Below are 23,868 nucleotides of genomic sequence, written 5' to 3' on the forward strand. Positions count from 1 at the left end.
TCATGATTTTAAAAGGTAATAACCTTTTTAAGAATGCTGACAGGCACCACTTTTAGGAAATGTACTGAGAGAAAGAAATGTTTTCCCTCCTTCCCACTTCCCCATACCTCCCCACAAATTTCAGATCCCGCCACTATTCAACCTGCCCTAGGCTGGAATAATCCCGACCCCCTTTCTCTCTGAGTCTTGTTATGGCACTTACATAATTCTGAATCCTGTTACAGCCCTTATATGTTTGTATGTAAATTAACTTTAATCCACCTCTAAGGACAGTTCTTAACATTGAAAGTATCCAAATGAGGAGTCCAGAAAGAGTGAGTTAGCATTTGAAGGATTCTAATCAGAAATCTACTCCCAGACATGACTACAATTCAAATAATTCCAACATAGTACCTAAAGCTGCACCTGAAAGTTTACTAGCATAAGGAATGTTAGAAATAAATATCTTAGTAATGAAAAGCATGGTGCTCAATATGTGATGGACTGAAATTTTTCTCAGGCTCTGATACCCTTGTAATAATGAAGTATGTAAGAATCCCTTGAGGCCAGGTACAGTGGCTCACGCCTGTAATCCCAACACTTTGGGAGGCTGAGCCAGAAGGATCACTTGAGCCCAGGAGTTAGAGGTCACAGTGAGCTATGATCATGCCACTGCACTCCAGCCTGGATGACAGAGCAAGACCGTCTTTAAAAAATAAATAAATAAATTAGTCTGGGTGTGGTGGCTCACACCTGTAATCCTAACAGTTTGGGGGGCCGTGACAGGAGGACTGCTTAAGGCCGGGAGTTTGAGACAAGCCTGGGCAAGACCCTGTCTGTACAAAAATTTTAAAACTTAGCTGGATATGGTGGCACAAGCTCACAGTCCTAGCTATTCTGGGGGCTACGGTGCTGGCACCACTACACTCCAGCTGGCCAAGAGAGAGACCCCATCTAAAAAAAAACAAAACAAAAAACACCTCCCTTGAGCCCAGCACCCAAAGCACTGAAAGTCTAACACTCTCTTGGTCTGTGTCCTTTGCTTTAATAAGGCTGTATCCTCTAATCAGATTAGAAGGGTAACGGCTTCAGCCAGCAGAATAGAATTGCACCAGCCTCAGAAGGAACTTTCATGCAAGATGCAAGTTGGAGTACCTAAAGACAGACAATAGAGGCTTCACAAGCTTTCAGGAACAAGTTCAATGATGGGTTTTGTACCTCCCTACCTAATGAATGTTTGTACTTGTAGGAGAATTCAGTTAGACACCTTCACTGTTTAACATACCACTTGGTGGCAAGGTTGTAGGAGAGAAGTCATTTAACTCCTATCCACCTCCAAATGACAGAAGTTACCAAGAGTAAAACCAAAGAACTTTATTTTTGTCAAACAACAAAATAGGCTTGGGTCAGTTCAAAACATAGTACTTCTATTCAAGACTCAGCTCCAATCCACCTATTCCAGAGAGTCTTCTCTGATCATTCCAAGGCTAGAAACTCTCCCAGTAATTTTTGGCTATACCGACTAGGGACAGTCATACATATGGAAACACTTTGTTAAATGGCATGCCAGGGCCAGCTTTCAGGCAGGACCCACGAGCAGGGCCAATTGTCCTGGCTGTGTACAGCCCTGGCCCTTGTTAAATACTTCACACATCAGCCATATCAAAGCGAGGGGTGTCCTCCTGGAATTCTCAAATAGAGTATAAACTTGTTGAGTAGAGAAATAATGCCTCTTACTTCCTTAACCCACAGCATTTCACAACCCAGATCAGAAAGCAGGTAGTAACCACTGACTTGTGAACTGACTGGTTTGTGACTGAGAAATTTCTCACCATTCTCAACAGTGGGAATGTCTTCATCTTTGCATCGAACTCCCTCAAACATTAGTAGACTCTTGATAATGTTTGCTGAATTGAGGTGAATATGCCCACTGGGGTTGGGGACTTCTTATAAAGGAACATTGATCTCTTGGCAACGTTTGCTTTGTTTCATGTGTGTAAACTCTGGTGAGTTTACAGAGGTTAGGCCTTAACTCATTTTCATTAAGCCGCAGCCCCTCAAAGATTATTCCAGCATGTCTGTCATCTCTCTGCCTCCCTCCATCTGATGGGAGCAGATTAATAAGTGATTTGGCTGTGTGTGTGAATGTTCAGCCTGTCTTAACAGAAAATTGGATTTTATACAGTTTTTCCCCTTCCCAGAGAGGCTTGCTTAGCAGAGACAGATTCCTGTGTTCCATGCCAGCCCCTCCAGACAAAGAATGTGGGTTGAAGAGTCTCCAAAATGGCAGGAGCAAGAAACCCATGGATTAGGCCAGGCGGGGTGGCTCACACCTGTAATCCCAGCACTTTGGGAAGCCAAGGCAGGTGGATCACTTGAGGCCAGGAGTTTGAGGCCAGCCTAGCCAGCATGTTGAAAACCTGTCTCTACTAAAAATACAAAAAGTTAGCCAAGTACGGTGGCACATGCCTGTAGGCCCTGCTACTTGGGAGGCTGAGGCACGAGAATCGCTTGAACTTGGGAGGCGGAGGTTACAGTGAACTGTGGTTGTGCCACTCCACTCTAACGCAGGCAACAGAGTGAGACTCTGTCTCAAAAAAAATAAATAAGAAAAACTACCCAGGATTAGCGACGGAAGGTCAGGTTTGCTTCCTTCCTGTGAACACGAAGGATGCCGGCTCTTTACCCATCAGTACGTGACCTTTGGTCTAGTCTCATCCGTGCTAGATTTTCTTCCTGACATGTAAATTTGCGGACAGGTAGGAAAAACGTAAGATGCTAGTGATTTCCTGGGGAGAACAGGAATAGGAATTGTAGCTGTCTGCCTCATGTAAAAATAGGATCTGCAGCCAGTTGTGGTGGCTCATGCCTGTAATCCCAGCACTTTGGGAGGCCGAAGCGGGTGGATCACAAGGTCAGGAGATCGAGACCATCCTAGCCAACATGGTGAAACCCCGTCTCTACTAAAAATACAAAAACTTAGCTGGGCATGGTGGCACGCACCTGTAGTCCCAGCTACTTAGGAGGCTGAGGCAAGATAATCACTTGAACCGGGGAGGCGGAGGTTGCAGTGAGCCAAGATCACGTCACTGCACTCCAGCCTGGGTGACAGAGTGGGACTCCATCTCCAAAAAAAAAAAAAAAAAAAAAATAGCATCTGCAATGTGAATGGATGAATATCAAATTTGCTTATTAATTCTTAGCCACCAGCTACCCTGCTCTGTTCTCTCTCTTCTCTCTAGTAGTTCATGGGAAATATTATTTGTTTCATTAAAAATGTCCTTGAAGGCCAGATACAGTGGCTCACACCTGTAATCCCAGCACTTTGAGGGGCCAAGATGGGTGGATCATGAGGCCAGGAGTTCAAGACCAGCCTAGCCAACATAGTGAAACTCCATCTCTACTAAAAATATAAAAATTAGCCAGGCATGGTGACGGGCACCTGTAGTCCCAGCTACTTGGGAGGCTGAGGCAGGAGAATCACTTGAACCCAGGAGGCAGAGGTTGCAGTGAGCCAAGTTCATGCACTGCACTCCAGCCTGGGTGACACAGTGAGACTCTGCATGGAGAAAAAAAAGAAAAGTCATTGAAGAAGCTAGGAGAAAAATAAGGTGAAGGTAGAATCAAGGGTTTAGCTCTGCCAAACTAACAGATCAACAGTGTGTGTGTATATGTGTGTGTGGAGACAGAGAAGAGAAAGAAGAGAGAGACAGGGCAAGGCAGGAAAATCAGTCAGAGGGCTCCAGAAAGTCCACAGAAGAAATGGCACCTGAAACCCTTCAATGACTGGCCACTACCCTCTGGATAAAGTCCAGACTCCGCATATGGCACTTCATGGCTTTTATGATCTATCCCCTGCCTATCTTGAGTCATTTGCCCTCCTCACAACTCAACCTTCTAGCCAAGCCAAATTTATTTCACTCAAATCCAGGTTGTCAAGCATGCTATTGCCTTCACCTACCTTTCCTGTCTCCCAGCCATCACCTCCCTTCAGTCCCTGCCGGTCGGGTTCTCTGCACCCTCTGTCTCTACAAGCCCCAGTGGCTGTTGCACCACCAGCTCACTGTCACATCATCACCTTCCCCCAAACTTCAGAGCCCACTTAGGACAGAGACTGAGCCTGGAATGTCACAGCATCCCTGGCACGTGGCCTGAAAGCTGCTTACACAGCAGGTGCGCATTTAACTCATTTGTTAAATGAGTCAAAATGGAATGTTGTTGAAGTATTAAAATACAGAGGCATTTATAAATAAGCCAAATCTTAAAAATCTTCATAGGCAAAGCATGAGTAGCTAAGAACTGTGTCTTTATAGAAGTACCTCTTTCTCTATGTTCACAGTCATTCGTATTCAAGCTCCCGTCTGCCTCTGTCTCTTCTTCCTAAGCCTCCTCACAGGCAATGGAAAGTCCTCTCTGATTTTACTTCTGAAAGAACAGCTTATTTAGAGGTCTGCCCCAATTTCAGAAACCTGTCATGGGAAAATGTGTCCTCAGGAAAGAACAGAATTGATTACTTGTAACACTCTTCATAATGCATTAGGATTTTGAGAGCTCTTTTCAACAGCAGTCCCCCTCTACATGTAAATGTCTCTCTGTAGAACATTATCTCCTTGCTACAGAGGGAGAATCAGCAATTCTTTTTTTTTTTTTGAGACAGAGTTTCTCTCTTGTTGCCCAGGCTGGACTGCAACGGCGCAGGCTCGACTCACTGCAACCTCGACCTCCCGGGTTCAAGCGATTCTCCTGCCTCAGCCTCCCAAGTAGCTGGGATTATAGGCACCCGCCAGCACACCCAGCTAATTTTTGTATTTTTAGTAGAGACAGAGTTTCACCATGTTGGCCAGACTGGTTGCGAACTCCTGACCTCAGGTGATCTGCCCACCTCAGCCTCCCAAAGTGCTGGGATTACAGGCATGAGCCACCGCACCCGACCGAAAATCAGTAATTCTTAATGCTAAAGCAAGGAATTTTTCATCCATGGCAGAAAAAAGTAACAATAACCACAATAACAGGTATTGTGCATCTATTCTGTACTAAGTACAAGCATGCTGGGTGTTTTCTGTCCATCACCCTCTTTCTCCATAACCTTGTATTCCCATGTTCCAGGTAATAAAACTGAGGCTAAAAGGAGGTAAATGAAGCCAGGCACAGTGGCTCATGCCTGTAATCCCTGCACTTTGGAAGGCCGAGATGGGTGGATCACTTGAGGCCAGGAGTTCGAGACCAGCCTGGCCGACATGGCGAAACACCATCTCTACTAAAAATACAAAAACTAGCTGAGTGTGGTGGCACACGCCTGTAACCCCAGCTACTCAGGAGGCTGAGGCAAGAGAATCACTTGAACCTGGGAGGCAGAGGTTACAGCCAAGATCATGCCACTGTACTTTAGCCTATCTCAAAAAAATACATACATTTTTTTAAAAAGGAGGTAAATTATCTTCTCAGATGTAGCAAAGCCAAATTTGAACTCAAGCCCATCTAACTCCAAACCTGTGCTCCTTCCATGATGCCAAGTATTTACGATCTTGAATCCTAAAGGAAAAGAATTAATGACAATATACCTGACATAGAACCTCATTTGTATCAGTTTGGTTCAGATTACTGTCTAGAAACATGTTTACTTCATCGAGCAAGCAACGTGGGCACTGAAATATTTCCCCTATCGCCCTGGCATCACTAGAGAGAAGATCAGCAAGAAGAAAGAGAAAGGGACTGGCAAATACAACGACAGATCACTCCAGAACCCAGCAAGGCTGTGTTCGCCCCATTCTAGCACAGCACACTGGAGCCTGTGGGGGGTGGGGGGTGCAGGGGCGCTTTTACCCTGACAGCCTGGAAGAGCAAACATTACAAAAAAGGATGCAAAACCAAAGCATATGGAGTCTGAACAGCCCTTGACAGCCGCACCTACACAAGCACCCACACCACATCTGTTGTCTCAGCAAGTGCAATCAGCGTTACCCTCAAAGAAATGACAAAGCTCAAAAGCATTCTTCATTGGGGCTGTAATCCTCCAAACCTGAACATCATCAAGAATTGGAGGACTACAGTCAGGTCCAGCTCCCTTTCACTGGCCTAAGTGAAGCTTCACTTTGAGTCACCATTTCCCTAATATGTTCTTCCCTTTTCTAACCATAGCAACACCACTGGAACAGCGTCTCCTCTACTGATGATCTCGCCAAATCCTACCCATTCTCTGGAGCTCAGGTGAAGGTCAGCCCCCTTCTCCCAGAAGCAGTTTGTGATTTTTTGTGCCCAGAATGGTGTCTCCCTACTCTGACTCTACACACTGTCCCACTTAGCCCACTTACCTACACAGCTATCTAGAGGCACGTAGGACCAATGTATTTCACACCTCCATGCTGCAGCCTGGCACTTCACTCTTTCCTGCAGTTAAATTCAATAAAATACTCACTGACTCTGCCCCAGGCATTGAAGATACAGAAATGATTAAATCCCAGCCCTGCTTTTGTGGGACCCACAATCTAAGTGAGAAAGGACAACACCAAATAAAATTCTACAAATAAATTTGTCATAATAGGGTGCACAATTTCATCCAGAACAGTGCTATCCTATCACCCTGTTTACTGCCTTCATGGCATTTAGCTCAATCTGTTCCCATTGTTCATTTGTTGCAGTCAGCCTGTCCCTAGTAGGAGAAACTAGCATAGGAACGTTGTCTGTCTGGTTCACCACTGTCCCCAGCACTCCATATGGACTTGAGCACAGAGACACTCTCATTGAAAGCTGTATTTGTGGAAGGAAGTATTACTTAAGAGAGAGGCAGGGAAGTGTCAGGAACTATGAGCACCAAGCCCAGCTTGAGGTTCAGGCAATGCTTCCGTGACAGGGAGCCAGCTATGATCTGAAGTCTGAGTGAGGGCTGGACAGGGAAGGTGTGAGCCCAATCCAGAAGAGGAACAGGAGCAGCAAAGGTAAGAATGGCAAATCAGCATGATCAAGGCAGTGGTCATTTAAGAGCCCTTAAATATTGCTATAGACCAGCTGCTCTTAAAAGGGGATGATTTTTGCCTCCTGGGGGCATTTGGCAATGCATGGAGACTTTTTAAATTGTTTTTGTTTTTGTTTTTAGAGACAGGGTCTCACTCTGACACCCAGGCTGGAGTGCAGAGTACAGTGGTACGATCTCAGCTCACTGCAACCACCACCTCCCGGGTTCAAGCAATTCTCGTGCCTCAGTCCCTGGAGTAGCTGGGATTACAGGCACACACCTGGCTGTAATTTTTGTATTTTTAGTAGACCTGGGGTTTCATCATGTTGGCCAGGCTACTCCTGACCTCAAGTGATCCGCTGGTCGTAGCCTTCCAAAGTGCTGGGATTACAGGAGTGAGCCACCACACCCAGCCCACTTTTTGAAATTGTTAAGGCTTAGGGCAGGAAATGCTGCTAGCATCTACTAGGTAGAGTCCAGGGACTCTGCTAAGCATGGTACAATGTCCAGAGCAGCTCCCCACAACAGCCATCTGATCTACAATGTCAGTAGTGGCCAGGCAGCATAGCTCACACCTGTAACCCCAGTGCTTTGGAAGGCTGAGGCTAGGAGTTCAAGACCAACCTGGGTAATATAGTGAGATCCCATCTCTACAAAATATTAAAAATCAGCCAGGTATGGTGGTGCATGTCTGTAGTCCCAGCTACTCAAGAGGCTGAGGCAGAAGGATCGTTTGAGCCCAGGAGTTCAAGTCTCCAGTGAGCTATGATTACAACCACGGTACTCCAGCCTGGGTGACAGAGCAGGATCCCATCTCTTAAAAAAAAAAAATTTTTTTTTAATAAAATGTGTGGCCAGGCATGGTGGCTCACGCTTGTAATGCCAGCACTTTGAGAGGCCGAGGCAGGTGGATCACTTGAAGTCAGGAGTTTGAGACCAGCCTAGCCAACGTGGTGAAACCTCATCTCTATTAAAAATACAAAAATTGGCCAGGCGTGGTGGTGTGTGCCTGTAATCCCAGCTACTCGAGAGACTGAGGCAACCTGAGAGATGCAGGTTGCAGTGAGCCAAGATTGTGCCACTGTACTCCAGCCTGGGTTACAGAGCGAGACCCTATCTCAACAAAATAAAATGTCAGCTGGGCATGGTGGCCCACACCTGTAATCCCAGTATTTTGGGAGGCCAACGCAGGTGGATCACCTGAGGTCGGCCATTTGAGACCAGCATGGCTAACATGGCGAAACCCCATCTCTACTAAAAATTTAAAAAATTAGCTGGGTGTGGTGGCAGGCACCTGTAATCCCAGCTACTCAGGAAGCTGAGGCGGGAGAATCACTTGAACCCAGGAGGCAGAGATTGCAGTGAGCCAAGATCACGCCACTGCACTCCAGCCTGGGCAACAGAGGGAGACTCTGTTTCCAAAAAAAAAAAAGTCAGCAGTACTGAGGTTTACCAACCCATCTGCAGACTAACATTCAAGGGATGGGCTGGTCAGAAAACATAAGCTTTCTTCTAAAGGTCATGATTTCTAGTCACACCTAATATCTTCTTTTGATTAGAATTTGGACCAAAATAGCACGTGCTTGCCACTTCCTACAGCCTCTGAGAAAAAGAAATATTCAGCAAGGAATGTCTTGATCCTAAGGACCCATATCAATGTCCTTCATCTGCCGGATATCCACCAGGACTCATCATTTCCTCCATAAATTCTAAGGCTCCAAACCACCCACCCCACATGCAAAGTGATGAGAAGTAGAGAGATGAGAAGATGAGAGGTGTTCAGAGCACTGGTAGATGAATGGATAGTCAGACAGAGGGATGGACAGACAGATTTGTCGGGATGGCAAAAGACAGAATCCTCGGAGCTCCCAGAGTGTGTGTGTCTGCGCCACGTGGACTTTTCTGTGAAGGCAGAATTGGCCTGAGCAACAACACTCCCGAGCCCAGCCCTGTTATGAGAGCTGTTGTGGAGAGCACTGAGAAGGGGTCATCTCTGCAGGGCTCTGGAGCCTCTGCAGGGAGTCAAGCAGCTGGGCTTGACTCAGTGAAGTGACAGGAGCCGGGAAGTCAGTGAAGACAAAGCCCCTTTGTCTAGAAGCAGCAACGCATGGCTGGGCTGAGCCTGCCCTTGATAATGAAATCTGTGGCAGCTCCAAAACTTGTTGGGGCCTGACCCTGTGTTCACTTTCTCACGCTGCCTCGCCATTGTTCCTCTGCAGCTAAAAGTCTTTCAAATGTGTCTGCTTATTTTTGCCCTGGCAAATAATTCTCTATTTCCAATATTATCTAAAATGCTTGAATTTTAACTCTAAAAGGAAAAAAAAAATCATCTTTTTTTCTGCTGTAAGACATCCGCTAGTGTTACATTCGTAAAGAGTAGATTCAAGACACTCAGAAAGGCGACCTCCTCTTTCATCTCAAATTCCACTTTGTAATGAAGCTTCCCAAATTTCCTATCTCTGAAGTGGGCACAATACTACCCACATTACATTCTTACTAACAATCCTAAAAAGGGTTTATTTAAATAAGAAACATCTAGAAATGGATGCCATGGATGAAAATTCAATTTACATCTAAGTTTTCATGGAAGTATCTGGTGGGTAGAGCAACGAAAGCCAAGAATGGCACCCCATGCAGAGCAGGATGCTCTTCCCAGTTCCACACAAACATGGGCCTTGTATCTTACACATGGCTCTGTACAGAGTTGGGAGAGAGGAACGGCTACCCTAGCAAATCAAAATGGAAATTGAGCTACATTTGTTACAATTCAAGCAAGATCTGCAACTTTCAATATTAGAAAAATATTAGTACAGGCAATACCCAACTTGGAAATGAACTGTCTTGCAAAAGTTCATTTGCAAGCAGAGTGTTCAGAACCTGGAACTCAAGGTGTCTTTTATGTCCCAAGCCAGCCCACAAAAGGCTGATTGAATTTATAATCTATTTGGTATATTACATAAAGTAAAAATAGAAAACAAAACAAAAAAAAACAATGCTCTGATAACATTTTAAAAACATAAAAATACTTAGAAAAACAAATATGCAGCCCATAATTGGCCTTGACCCGAAGCCCACACCATGAGCTGGGCCCTGGACCCCCTACGGTCCAAGTCGTAGCTGAAATGGAGTCCTGAGAAACTGAATGGAGAAGAATGAGAAGAACCCCAGCCTCAAAGGGACAGGGGTTCTGGTGGGAGAAAAAAGTAGTCAGGCATCTCTCAACTGGAACAGAAGGGTCTGGTACCTACCCAGACTATATACGCTAGCACAGAAGTGCTACTGGTCACATCTAGAAAGACACGGGTATGTGAAAGAACAGTGGCCACTCTGCCTGCTACCAAAGTAGACAAAATGAGCTGCTGCTGAAGACAAGCGAGCCAGCCCCCTGGCACCGCCCTACCAGAGGGACGAGGGATGTGAATTCCCAGCACGCTCTGCAGCAGCGTGGACAGCCAGGGACACTCAGAGGCCGGAAGGAAGATGTTCCTACAGCTGCCAGCAGTCGGTATAGGAGTGTCCAGGGGCTGCATGTGATTCTGACGGATCTGGCTAGGTCAAGAAGGAAGTTTCTGAGCTTTACAAAAGTGAAAACTGTCCTAACTGATAAGGTTAATCACATTTCTGGCATCTTCAGAAGAGAACAGGGGACAAGAAGATAGAGACCCTGGGAATGCCTTCCCCAACACAGCACACTCACACCTTTACAGCAGAAGGGGCGCTTCATTCCAGATTGCTGAATCTGATACCCGGATCGACTCCAAATACAAATGTGATGTGAAATATTGAAATCAGGTTTGAAAACTGAGATTTATTATCCACCCCCTTTGTACCTTCTTTAATCCTCCAAATAAAGTGTCAGTCTCCAGCTCAAATTCCTGGTCCAGCTCCTCTTCATGTTCTGACCAAAAAAAAAAAAAAAAAAAGTCTTCGTTAGTCACAAATCTAAACAAAACTGAGCTGGCTGAAGAGCTGAAGCACTGAAAGAATTGGACTATGTCCTGGAAAAGCAGCCAGTGGACTAAGCTGCAGGCACGGAAACATACCACACTCCTTGACCTTGCTTTCCAGTGTTCTGTGACCTCAGTTCCTGGAAATATGTAGAGCCACTGATGGAAACTTGGCTTGTAATAAGGGTCACAAAAGGAGACAGCAAGGGAGAAGAGTTTCCAACACAGGAAAACATGGGAAGGGTTACTGCAAATGGCCCACGTGCACACGCTGTTAGAAATTTTGGGCCAGGCATGGTGGCTCACGCCTGTAATCCCAACACTTTGGGAGGCCGAGGCGGGCAGATTACAGGTTCAGGAGTTTGAGATCAGCCTGACCAACATGGTGAAACCCCGTCTCTACTAAAAATACAAAAATTAGCCAGGTGTGGTGGCACAGTCAGGAGAATGAGGCAGGAGAATTGCTTCAACCGGGAGGCAGAGGTTGCAGTGAGCCAAGATTGCGCCATCGCACTCCAGCCTGGGCAACAAGAGCAAGACTCCATCTCAAAAAAAAAAAAAAAGAAAAGAAAAAGAAATTTTGACACAGACTATGCCACAAAACTATGGTGATTCGATCCGCCATGATATAATGCTAACAAAATATAATAAAATAGTCATATAATGGTAGTGAGCATGTTTATAAATAAACAATACAGTTGATTTGAAACAAAAGATAAAATCTGCAAACACTTCTTGACGATGTACAGTAACCAGACACAGTACAAGATACTAGGAACGAAATGGAACCAGACTGGCGTGGCTTTTGTCTTCCTGGGGCTTACTGTATACTGGCGAAGATAGACAAACACAGAATAAGAAACTATGATAGTGCTGATGAGTGCCATGATGCAGGAAGGAATGCTGTGGGGGCCGATGCTGAGGTCTGTGCGATGTCCTGTAGGCAGCTGCATGGGTGCGGGTGGAGCTCAAAGGAATGCTCTAAGCTGGAGATAAAGACTTACAAGTTCTCAGTATAAGGGTGGGACAAAACCACCAGAATGGCTGAGATTCCCCCCCCCAAAAAAGGACAAAGAGTACATAGACAAGAACAGGGAAATATTAACGCTTATCAGATCAACAAAAGTATAAAAACCTCAAGAAACCGAAAAGGAGCTATCCAGAAGGAAACCCAGGAGAGAGTGCTGTCACTAAAATATAATCATGAAATAATGCTGGTTTCAGAGTAGGATCGAGGGGCAGATTCACACACACTAGATGCAAACAGCAAGCCAAGCATTAGACCACAGGCAACATTTAGGAACAACAGAAAAGAGAGGGGCTTGCACATCGGCCCAGGGTACACACGGCACACCTCCAGGAGCCCCAGCCACAGTGCACTCCAAGTGATCTGGGCGTGCCACGGAGGTGTGTGATTGCAGTAGGGCACTGGTCCTCTCTGTGACAGCTGCACGCAAGACCACATTGTGTGTGTGTGCATGCACCTATTTGCGTGTTGCACTGCACACAGACACACAGACTCAAGTCCAAAGGAACAATTGGCAAACAAATGACAAGTTACTGCCATCCAACAAAGAAGTAACAGAAACCTCTGAATTCATTAAGGCAAAGAGGGTAGAAAAACTTTCCGCCTCTTCCCTCTTCTGTTTTGGCTTCACTTTCACACAAACTGCAACCTTTAGAAACATCAGAGTTACATGGGATTAAAACAAAGCAAAAACTTAAGCTCTTTTTTTTGGTGCTTCTTAAGAGTTCATTCAAAAGCAGTGGCATTTACATACTAGCCTCAGATTTCCTGAGGCTGGAACATATCTCCCTCTAGTGGGAGAAAGGAACCCCATAGCAGACAAGACAATTATAATGAAATCTTGCCTAGTGCTGTCCAGCAGAAATAGAACACGAACCACACTTAAAACTTTAATGTTTCTAATAGCCACAAAGTAGAAAAAAAAAAGTGAAGTTAATTTTACTATATTATTTATTCCAATATATCCAAAATTGTATTTCAATATAAAATCAATATTAAACAGTTATATGAGTTATTTTACATTCCCTTTTTCTTTATAATCCTATTTACATGTCATCTTTATAGCACACCTCAATTTGGCCTGGCCACATTTCAAATGCTCCCTATCCAGATGTGGCCCACGAGTATAACATTGGACAGCATAGTTCTAGACCAAAAATCTGTCCTCGGCCAGGCGCGGCGGGTCACGCCTATAATCCCAGCACTTTGGGAGGCCAAGGCGGGCAGATCACCTGAGGTCAGGAGTTCAAGACCAGCCTGGCCAATATGGAAAAACCCCATCTCTACTAAAAATACAAAATTAGCTGGGCATGGTGGCAGGCGCCTGTAATTCCAGCTACTCAGGAGGCTGAGGCAGGAGAATTGCTTGAACCTGGGAGGCAGAAGTTGCGATGAGCCTAGATCATACCATTGCACTCCAGCCTGGGCAACAAGCGCAAAACTTCATATCAAAAAAAAAAAAAAACCTTTCCTCATGTTTTGGAGAATTCATATAAATCACCTTTGTCTCATTTCTTGACACAAGTGCTCCCTGACATAAATTTTAAATTGTAACTTAAATCCATTCATGACCTGTTTGGAACTCACTGTTTTCAAATTGTCTTAAGTTAGCTGAAAATCCCAGCTGCAGAATGTAGTTGATACAGGAGAACCTGTGGCAGGACATCTTTCCACAAGCTGCAGTAACCGTCAGAATTTCTGATTATACCTTCTGGTAACCGCCCTTTGGGTTCATTCGGCCCACTGCCCAGATAAAGCGAATTTATCAAGACAGAGGAATTGCAATAGACAAATTTAATTCACGCAGAGCTGCCTAAATGTCAGATGGGAGTTTTATTATTACTGAAATCAGTCTCCTGAAAATTCAGAGACTGGGTTTTTTTTTTTCCCCCAGAAGTCTCGCTCTGTCACCCAGGTTGGAGTACAGTGGTGCAATCTCCGCTCACTACAACCTCCGCCTCCTGGGTGCAAGTGATTCTGCCTCAGACTCTCAAGTAGCTGTGATCACAGTTGTGCACCACTACGCCCAGCTAATTTTTGTATTTTTAGTAGAGACGGGGTTTCACCATGTTGGTCAGGCTGGTCTCGAACTCCTGACCTTGTGAGACTGGGGTTTTTTAAGGATAATTTGGCAGGTAGAGGGCCAGGGCTGATTGGTCAGGTCGGAGATGAAATCATAGGGAGTCAAAGCTGTCCTGCTGTACTGAGTCGGTTCCTGAGTGGGAGCCACAAGACCAAATGAGCCAGTTCATCCATCTGGGTGGCACCAGCTGATCTCTCCAGTACAGGGTCTGCAGAATATCTCAAGCACCAATCTTAGGTTTTACAGTAGTGATGTTATTCCTAGGAGCAATTGGGATAGTTTAGAATCTTGTGGCCTCTAGCTACATAACTCCTAAGCCATAATTTCTAATCTTATGACTAATTTGTTAGTCCTACAAAGGCAGTTATATTTATAATTTTTGCACAGGCAGTTTTATTCTTATGGAGAGACCTCAGACCTTCATTCTTTGAGCAGAACTGGAGTTTTTATCCTAAGTCAAATACAGTCAAGCAAGAGGCTGCTACAAACAGAAAAGAAGCCTTCTGTGCCTGGGAATTCTCTCCCCATCACACAGGACTGACTGGCAGAACCCGCTCTTTCTTCCAGTGCCCTGGTTCTATTTCCCCAAATTCAGTGCTCCACAAAACTGCCTGAGAGCGTAGAAATGAAGCAATTTCTGCTGATGAGTCCTGATTACCACGTCAGCTATTGATTCTTCCCTTCCACAAAAGGATACATCAAAGCTCCATCCTACCTACTGAGTGAGAGGATTTGCATTTTAATCGCTGCCAATGAGCTGTGGTGGTAAACCATTTACTTAAAACTTCTAACCTACCCCTTTTCACTCTCAGCATTTCGATGGGAAATTAATTCTGGTGTGTGTGTAGTAAGAGGGCAATAATCAGAAGAAAACATACACACACACACTCTAGTCTTACACAAGCCACTGCCAGGGAGCAGCACACCCAGTCATGGGGCACGTGCCCCGCTGTTTCTATGCACTGGCAAAACTCCAATCAGCTCCTACTGATTATTTCTCCAGGAAGCCATGAGTACAATAGACTGTGGTAGTCATTGAGAACGGGAAGGGGGGCACAGAAAAGACGGGCTTCTAATGATAGGAGAATTTAGCAGTAAGCAACTCTCAAATATTCATCTGCAGACTATCCTGCAGAAAGGGGGTGGTTTTTCATGACACTCTGGAGGCCTAGGGGCTCCTTCTTTCCTCTTCCAATTTCCACTTGAGGAATAAAAAAGTGACTTAGAAATAACCCAAGGAAAAGCAAATCAGATACGTCAATGGATTTAAAAGAAGACACTGCATAAATGTGCTTCAAAACTCCCAAATGGGGCTGCTCAGCTGCCACTCACCTGAGAAATTCTGAGTCTGCAGGGGCAGACCACCAGGAGTGTAATTTGCATGGAAAACTTTAGAGCTTCTGGGAGAAGTAGAAGCAGCCTGGACTGAAATGGAAACTCTCAAGCCAAGAGTAAGCCATAAGCTCTGTGCATGTTCAGGGGTCTGACATGGAGCACCAGCTGAGAAGCAGAAGGAATGAAGAGCTACGGAGTCTAACACTAGGGTTTGCCCACAAAATGCCCTCTAGCCCAGGCTCTGCCCCATGTCATTGTGGGAGGCTTATTAGAAGTCTTAAGAAAGCAGATTATCTAGAAGCCAACACTTTCCTATGTAAGGATAAAAAAATATTTTTCCTCTAACTTTCTTAGGTTCATGACTGAGGCCCCTATAACAAAAGGCACATTAACAAGAGAAGAGCATACAAATGCATTTAACGTAAGTTTTACATGATACAGGAGCCTTCGTAAGGAAATGAAGACTCAAAGAAACGGCTAAATTTTTATTGTATTTTATTTTTTGAGACGGAGTCTCGCTCTGTCGCCCAGGCTGGAGTGCAGTGGTGTGATCTCGGCTCCCTGCAAGCTCCGCCTCCCGGGTTCACACCATTCTCCTGCCTCAGCCTCCCGAGTAGCTGGGACTACAGGTGCCCACCACCACGCCTGGCTAATTTTTGTATTTTTAGTAGAGACGGGGTTTCACCGTGTTAGCCAAAATGGTCTCAATCTCCTGACCTCATTATCCACCCGCCTCGGCCTCCCAAAGTGCTGGGATTACAGGCGTGAGCCACCGTGCCCAGCCAAATTTGTATATTTTAATGCTAGGTTTGATGAAGATTGGACAGTCATGGAGAAATAGATTTGGAGAAAGTGAGTATGTTCTAATGGTAATAAACTGAGGGGAACTTAGCAAGACCTATTTCTTCTGTGTGATCCTTCATCTTCTGAGATAAGGATGTTCCCTTCTTTTGTGTATAGAGAAGGCACCTCTCACATGAGGGTTTTATGACCTGCTTCAGGGGAGAAAGGTTGGGAGTAACTTTCCTGCTTCTGCTGTTTTCTCAAATGCCAAGGTGCCATGTTTTGAGGTAGTGCTCCTGAACCCCCAACACCTACCTGAAGGACCAGTGTTAACCCAGGAGGAAAATGCCAGTGCGAGGAGGAAGGGATAGGCTACAAGACTTGGGATCCATTCCAATAGGAAGACAGTGATTCAACTGTTTCCTAAGACCCTGGCCATAGATAACAATGGAAACCACAGCCAAATATAATGTGAAGCATCACCAAACAGAATGTTTGGAGCCTTAGCTGTTCCACAACGCTCACTGTTAATGCTTCAAGACAGGCTGTTCAGTTCCTGGCTCCTACAGGAGAAGTGCAGTTGGGTCTTTTCACAAAGCCCTGTTAACTGAAGGGGCCCTGGTGGCCCCAGCCATACTCAGTCAGCTCACCTGGTTCCAAGAGCAAGGACACCTGTTCAAGGACAGGACCAGTGGCCTTTGTTTTCCCACCCTGGACTGGGTTCTCCAGAGTTACTGACCATCTTGCAACCACGTTCCTCTAATCACAAAAGTCAGTGGGAAAAATTACTTCCTAACAAAGCCCATGCCCCATGAGAGGTTAGCACGTTGCATGAAGAATGTAAAAGAGAACTAATCTATAAATGAGCTTCTGTATCCTTTCTTCATAAATCGAGCTTAGTAATAATGAAGGCCACCGGTTTATACAGAAATAAACAAAAAGTAGAAGGTGAATGTGTTCAGCTATACTAGCTGTATCCCACTTTAAGAACAACTATATAAAAACAAAGAAATAGGGAGTAGTGATTCAAATAAATACTTTGCACCATAAAAAGCAAAGGCTCTTTAAATATGAGGGCTCCCTGGTGCTAGAGTTTATTTAAAGAAACATTAACTATAGATATATCACTGAATATTTTAAAAATGAAAAAAAAAAAAGCCTGTGACATGAAAACGCAAATCAACGGGAAGCACAATTTCATTTATAAAAACGTTATTAATATGCAACTTTTCAGGAACATAGCTGCTTCATAAAAGAAGATGTGCCTGGGCTCTATAAAATCAGAAGGTTCTAGGGTAGCTGCTTTTCATTAGAAAATAATTTTCACAGGCCAGGCATAGTGGCTCATGCCTATAATCCCAGGACTTGGGGATTTGGCTTGAGGCCAGGGGTTTAAGACCAGCCTGAGCAACATAGCAAGACCCTGTCTCCAAAAAAAAAAAAAAAAAAAAAAGGCCAAGCAAGTGTGCAAGTATGTGGTAGTGTGTGCCTGTAGTCCTAGCTACTTAGGAGGCTGAGGTTGGAGGATCACTTGAGCCCAGGCACTTGAGTTTGCAGTGAGCTAGGATTGAGCCACTACACTCCAGCCTGAGCAACAGAATGAGACACTGTCTCAAAAATAATAATGACATAGAAGAATATGAATTGCTCAAACTGACTTAAGAATGAAAACATACCAATAACCCTGAAAGGTACTGAAAAGTTTTCAATGAATCTACTCCCAAAGAGACTTCATGCCTGGACAAACTTCGAAGGGAATAACATCACACACTGATGCAAACATTTCATATACTACTTTAACAGTTCCATAATATGTTTAAAAATGGAATCATCTCCAGTTGTTTTATAAAGCTAACAGAATATTAAGATTGAAATTTGGGGATGAGACAAAACAAAATTACAGGCCAACCACTCTCATTTAGAAATCCATATTTTTTTTTTAACCCTAGGGAAAAAGGCAGTATGTTTAAAAACACCATGGTCATGGTAGGTTTGTAGTAGGAATGAATCCATATGGCTTGCCTCTGGAAAACTGATGATTTTAAAATATCATATCAATAGGTCAAAAAAGGAATAGGTACTTTAAAAACAAATAAAATTCAACACTTATTGCCAATTTAAAGGGGCTAGGATTCCTTAACATGAGTTTTTAAAAACAAGTAAGTAAAGCTTGTTCAACCTTTCACTATACAGAGATTTCCATTAAAGTCAGAATTAAAACAGGATAACATTCAACTATTGTATTGTTCTAGATGTCCTATAGCAAAGCAAAAACAAATGAAGCAAAACTACTATCATTATCTGTGGATGGTATTATCTAAATAGAAGAACAAGGAAAATGAAGCCAATGGAACATAAGAGAATTCAATAAATTGCTGAAATATAAAATAAACCAAAATAAATACCTTTAGTGTAGATCAGAAATAATCAGCTGGAAAATTTGGAAAATATCCCAATCACAAAAGGAGAAAGGAAAAGACTCAGAAATAATCTTAACTTTTAGCAGAATCTATTATGAAGACAACCACAAACCTTCATTAAGGGAAGTGATGAAAGATTTTGAGTAAGCAAAGAAAAAATATATTCTTGGATAGAAAGACACATTATAAAAATATCAATTATTCACAAATTAATTTATAAGTTTATTACAATTCTAATTAAAACCCTAATGATTTTTTGAAAGTAGCCAATTTCAAATATATATCTGGAAGAATAAGCCAGTAAGAATAGCCTAAGAAAGATCTGAAAACAAAGAACCAATAACTAATAACTTACTCCAGATACATAAGCATTTTATAAATCAAAAATAATTAAAACAGCACAATATTGATGTAAGAATTGATTGAGAAATCAATTAAACAGAATATAAGAATTTAATATGTGAGGCCAGGCACCCTTGTTCATATCTGTTATCTCAGCACTTTGGGAGGCCAAGGCAGGAAGATTGCTTGAGTCCAGGAGTTTGAGACCAGTCTGAGCAACATAGAGAGATCTTGTCTCTCTTTTTATAAAATAAAAAATAAATTTTAAATGTTAACAACAGAATTCAGTACATGATCAAGATTGCATTATAATTATCATAATCACCAGTAATCCCAGCACTTTGGGAGGCCAAGGAGTTGGAGACCAGCCTAACATGGCGAAACCCCATCTCTACTAAAAATACAAAAATTAGCAGGGTGTGGTGGTGCACACCTGTAATCCCAGCTACTCGGGAAGGAGAGGCATGAGAATTGCTTGAATCCAGGAGGCGGAGGTGACAGTGAGCAGAGATCGTGCCACTGCACTCCAGCCTGGATAACAGAGCAAGATTCTGTCTCCAAAAAAAAGACACAATGTTTAGTTATCTATTTGTGAAAAAATATCACATCATATACTAAATACACTTGAGATGGATTGAAGAGCACTCAACTTGCTGAGAGTAGTAGAGAAAAATGGATCTCCTCCTTTGGAAGCGTTAACTGGCACAGCCTTCCTGAGAGCAGCCTGGGTGTGTCTATTAAGCACCTGAAAAATGGTTGTGTGGTTTTACTCTGTAATTCCTCTTCTAGAAATCTTTCTGAGAAAAACAATCAACAATCCAAACACATTCTTTACGAAGTAAATGAGCTAAGCATTCATCTCATCACACTGAAATAAAAAGGAACAGACCAAACCTAAAGAAACAATAAGGAGGGAAATAATGAGATAAGGGCAAAAATCAATGAGTTAGAAAACAAAAAGAAACAACTGAGAAAATAAAGCCAAATGCTGAAAAGATTAATAAGATCTCTGGCACCGTTGATCAAAGAAAGAAAAAAAAAAAATAGAAGAGAGGGAGAAGTGGAAAGAGGAAATGAAGGGAGTGAAGATGATGCAGATAAAATATAAAATAATGGAACAACAAAAAATATTTAAATAAGAGTTAAGAACCACAAATATACTAATCAAACTGAAAACCTACATAAAGTATATAGATTCCTAGAAAGCTATAAAATGTCAAAATGGGTACAAGAAGAAATAAAACATTTAAATAAGAACAAATAGGTGGTAAACTGAAAGAGTCAAAGACTTCCCCTCCCAAGTGCTTTTTTTTTTTTTTTTTTAATTATACTTTAGGGTTTTAGGGTACATGTGCACAATGTGCAGGTTTGTTACATATGTATCAAAACAAAACAAAAAAACAGGTGACTTCCTTCTATCACCAGGATTTTCAATGATGGGAATTCAATAGTTTTTATTCTGAATACTGCATTAAATTGACATGGCCAGAAAAATATATGGCATTCTTTTAGGCAGAGGCATCAATTTGTTCAAGGCCTATCACACAAGACTTCTGATGCATGGCACATTGCATTTTCACAATTAAATGTAAACAGAGAGGGGCCGGGCATGGTGGCTCATGCCTGTAATCCCAGCACTTTGAGAGGCTGAGGGGAGTGGATTACCCCAGGTCAGGAATTCGAGACCAGCCTGGCTAACATGGTGAAACCCTGTCTTTACTAAAAATATAAAAATTAGCCAGGCATGGTGGCATGCACCTGTAGTCCCAGCTACTCAGGAGGCTGAGACAGGAGAATTGCTTGAACCTGGGAGGCAGAGGTTGCAGTGAGCTGAGATTGCACCACTGCACTCCAGCCTGGGTGACAGAGCAAGACTCCATCTCTTATTTAAAAAAAAAAAAAAGTAAACAGAGACATAAAAAAGTTTTATGTCTACTAAACCATAAGGCACCAATCTAATGCAATAGCTGTGGATTAGCCACAGTACTGCAGAGCACTAGGGGCGAGGTCAGTCAGCATAGCGGATCACTATCACCCCCCCCCCAAATATTTCCATATGACTTCAAGATATTCTAATTTGGTAGAGTTGGGGGGAAGAAGGGGTATTCTGTTGAGTCCCTGCTGTGGATTTGCTGAGAGATTCCATTTGACTAAGGCTGTTAAAATCAGTCTGCTGTCCCCAACCACATGACAACCCCACTACTGCTGATAGAGACAGCAGTGAATGAGATGCCTGCTCTGTGCCCAAGGAGAGTAGCCACGCAGATGCCCACCAGAGACATTTCACTTAACAAATACACTTGGAGCCTCTAGTCTATTCTAGGCAGCACGTTTGCCCAGACACGAATGCCCTAAAAAAAGTTCAGAGTAGAGACAATTTTTCCAGTGACCTACTTCTACAATGTGGGTAAGTAGCACTTTTTCCTGAATTAGAAAGTGAGATGTGGAACCAAGAAGGCTCAACATTGCATCAGTTGAACACACTTAGGCATGGCATGGGGATCTGGCTCCCATGAGCTAAACTGGCAAAAGCATTTGAGGAAGATATTTCTTGGGAATGGCCTGAGAAACACTTCAGCACTGACAATAAAAGGAAAGGCATTAAGGATTAAAGAAGCTTCAGACTAGGGAGTGGTCAGCAAGACGCACAGCATGACAGCATTTGGACAGGTTAAGGTGCAGAAAAGTTTTGTACTATCCACAAAGGAACCCCTCGCCCCGTTCCCAGAAGCCAGCACAACACAAGAAGTAGAGTTGTACAGTCCTAGGTTTAAGCTTCAGCTCTATTATTTCTATTATTAAATATATGACCTTGGACAAGTAATACTTTTAAGCCTCAGTGTCCTCATGTGGGTAAAGAAGTATAACACCCATTATAGAAGAAAAACTCCAGAGGTGGCTGCCCTCAGACTCTTCCTCTACATGCTGTTCCACCTGTAAAAAGTTGCAGTCTTTCCTCCCCTTCAATCTGGACTGGCCCTGTGATTTGCTTTGACCAATAAATGAGGCAGAAGTGACCTGTATAACTTCCCAGGCTGCACATGCAACAGCTGGAACCCAGCTGCCCTGTTATAAATGTAAGAAATGTAAGCCACATGAAGCCATTTAGAGAGGACCATAGTACTCCACTTGACAGCCCCTAGCTGAGCTCTCAGCTGAAAGCCAGCACCAACTGCCAGCCATGTGAGTGAGCTACCCTGGATGAGTGGGCCCAGTCAAGCCACCAGATGACTGCAGCCTCAGCTGACAATACATGAAACAGGAGAAATGCCAGCTGAGTCCAGTCCAGGTATATTAAAGTCAAAATCTCACAGAACACAAAAATCATGTAATCCAACACATCAACAGGCTAAAGAAGAATAAACTGATCAAGAGATGCAGAAAGAACACTTGACAAAATTCAACATCCATTGTGTTGGTTAGCGCTATGTGTCAACTTGACCAGGCCAAAGAGTGCCCAGATTAAACACTATTTCTAGGTGTCTGTGAGGGTGTTTCTTGAGAACAGAGATAAGCATTTGAATCAGATACAGTAGATTGCCCTCTTTAATGCGGGTGGGCACCATCCAATCCATTGAGGGTCTAAATAGAACAAAAGGAGGAGGAAGGAAGAATTCACTCTTATTTCTGGCTACTGCTTGAGCTAGACCATCTCGGCTCATCTTCTCCTGCCCTCAGACTGGGATTTACATCATAAGCTAATCCAGTTCTCAGGCCTTTGGACTTGAACTGAATTGCACCACTGGCTTTCACAGGTCTACAGCTTGCAGACAGAAGATCATGGAACTTCTCAGCCTCTTTAATTGTGTGGGCCAATTCCTTGTAATAAATTTCCTTTTATATCTATATGTAGCCTGTTGATTCTATTTCCCTGGAGAACCCTAACTAATACAGTCATTCATAACAAAAGCTCTCAGGAAACTAGGAATAGAGGGGAACTTCCTTAACTAGATAAAAGGCATCCATAAAAAACCCACAGCCAACATCATACTTAATGGTGAGAAACTAGAAGTTTCCCCAGTTAAATTAGGAATAAGGCAAGGATATTCCCTCTCATCTCTTTTTCAACATTGTACTGGAAACCCTAATTAATGCAGTACAATAACAACAAAAAAGAAAAGGTATATAAGATTGAGAAGGAAGAAATAAAATCATCTTTGCAGACGCCATGATTACGTATGTAGAAAATCTGAAAGAACTGACAGAAAAACTCCTGGAATTAATAAGCAATAATAACAACATTGCTATACCAAAGTCAATTGCTTTCCTATATATCAGCAATGAAATAAGTAGAATTTGAAATTTAAAACAATATCATTTACATTGTCACTCAAAACATGAAATACTCAGCTATAAATCTAACAAAATATGTATAAGATTTATACTAGGAAAACAATAAAACTCTCATGAAAGAAATCAAAGAACTAAATAAATGGAGAGATAGCCCATGTTCATGGATAGGAAGACTCAATATTGTCAAGATGTCAGTTCTTCCCAACTTAATCTATAGATTCAATGCAACCACAATGAAAATCCTGGCAAATTCCATTGTCTGACTGTACCACAGCTTATTAATCCATTTACCCACTTAATGACATCTTGATTGCTTCCAATTTTTAGCAATTATGAATAAAGCTGCTATAAACATCTTTATTTTATGGCTAAAGTTATTTTGTAGATATCAACAAATTGACTCTAAAGTTTACACAGACAGGCAAAAGACCCAGAATAGACAACACAAATAACAGAAGACCCCTATCCAACTTTCAGACTTACTGTAAAGCTACGGTAATCAAGACATTATGATATTGGTGTAAGAACAGACACCTCCCATTTTGAATATACTTTATTTTTTAAAAGTAGTTTTAAAGCCAGGCATGGTGGTGCACTCCTGCAGTCCCAGCTGCAGGGTGCAGTGGCTCATGCCTGTAATCCCAGCACTTTGGGAGGCTGAGTCAGGAGGATCACCTGAGGTCAGGAGTTTGAGACCAGCCTGGCCA

The 23,868-nt window shown here is 43.1% G+C and overlaps 1 protein-coding gene across 4 annotated transcripts in view; it reads right to left on the reverse strand.

The window, feature by feature from the left end:
* Positions 1-23,868, reverse strand: part of HHAT (hedgehog acyltransferase) — a 352,332-nt gene that overhangs the window by 307,336 nt on the left and 21,128 nt on the right. For all 4 annotated transcript variants that reach the window (XM_058430847.1, XM_032136964.2, XM_058430849.1 and 1 more), the window contains one exon: positions 10,762-10,829. In XM_058430847.1, coding sequence (XP_058286830.1) covers positions 10,762-10,829 — 68 coding nt within the window. The remainder of the gene's footprint in view (positions 1-10,761; positions 10,830-23,868) is intronic.

This window comes from Hylobates moloch, unplaced genomic scaffold (genome assembly GCF_009828535.3).
Source record: "Hylobates moloch isolate HMO894 unplaced genomic scaffold, HMol_V3 SCAFFOLD_18, whole genome shotgun sequence".
NCBI lineage: Eukaryota > Metazoa > Chordata > Mammalia > Primates > Hylobatidae > Hylobates > Hylobates moloch.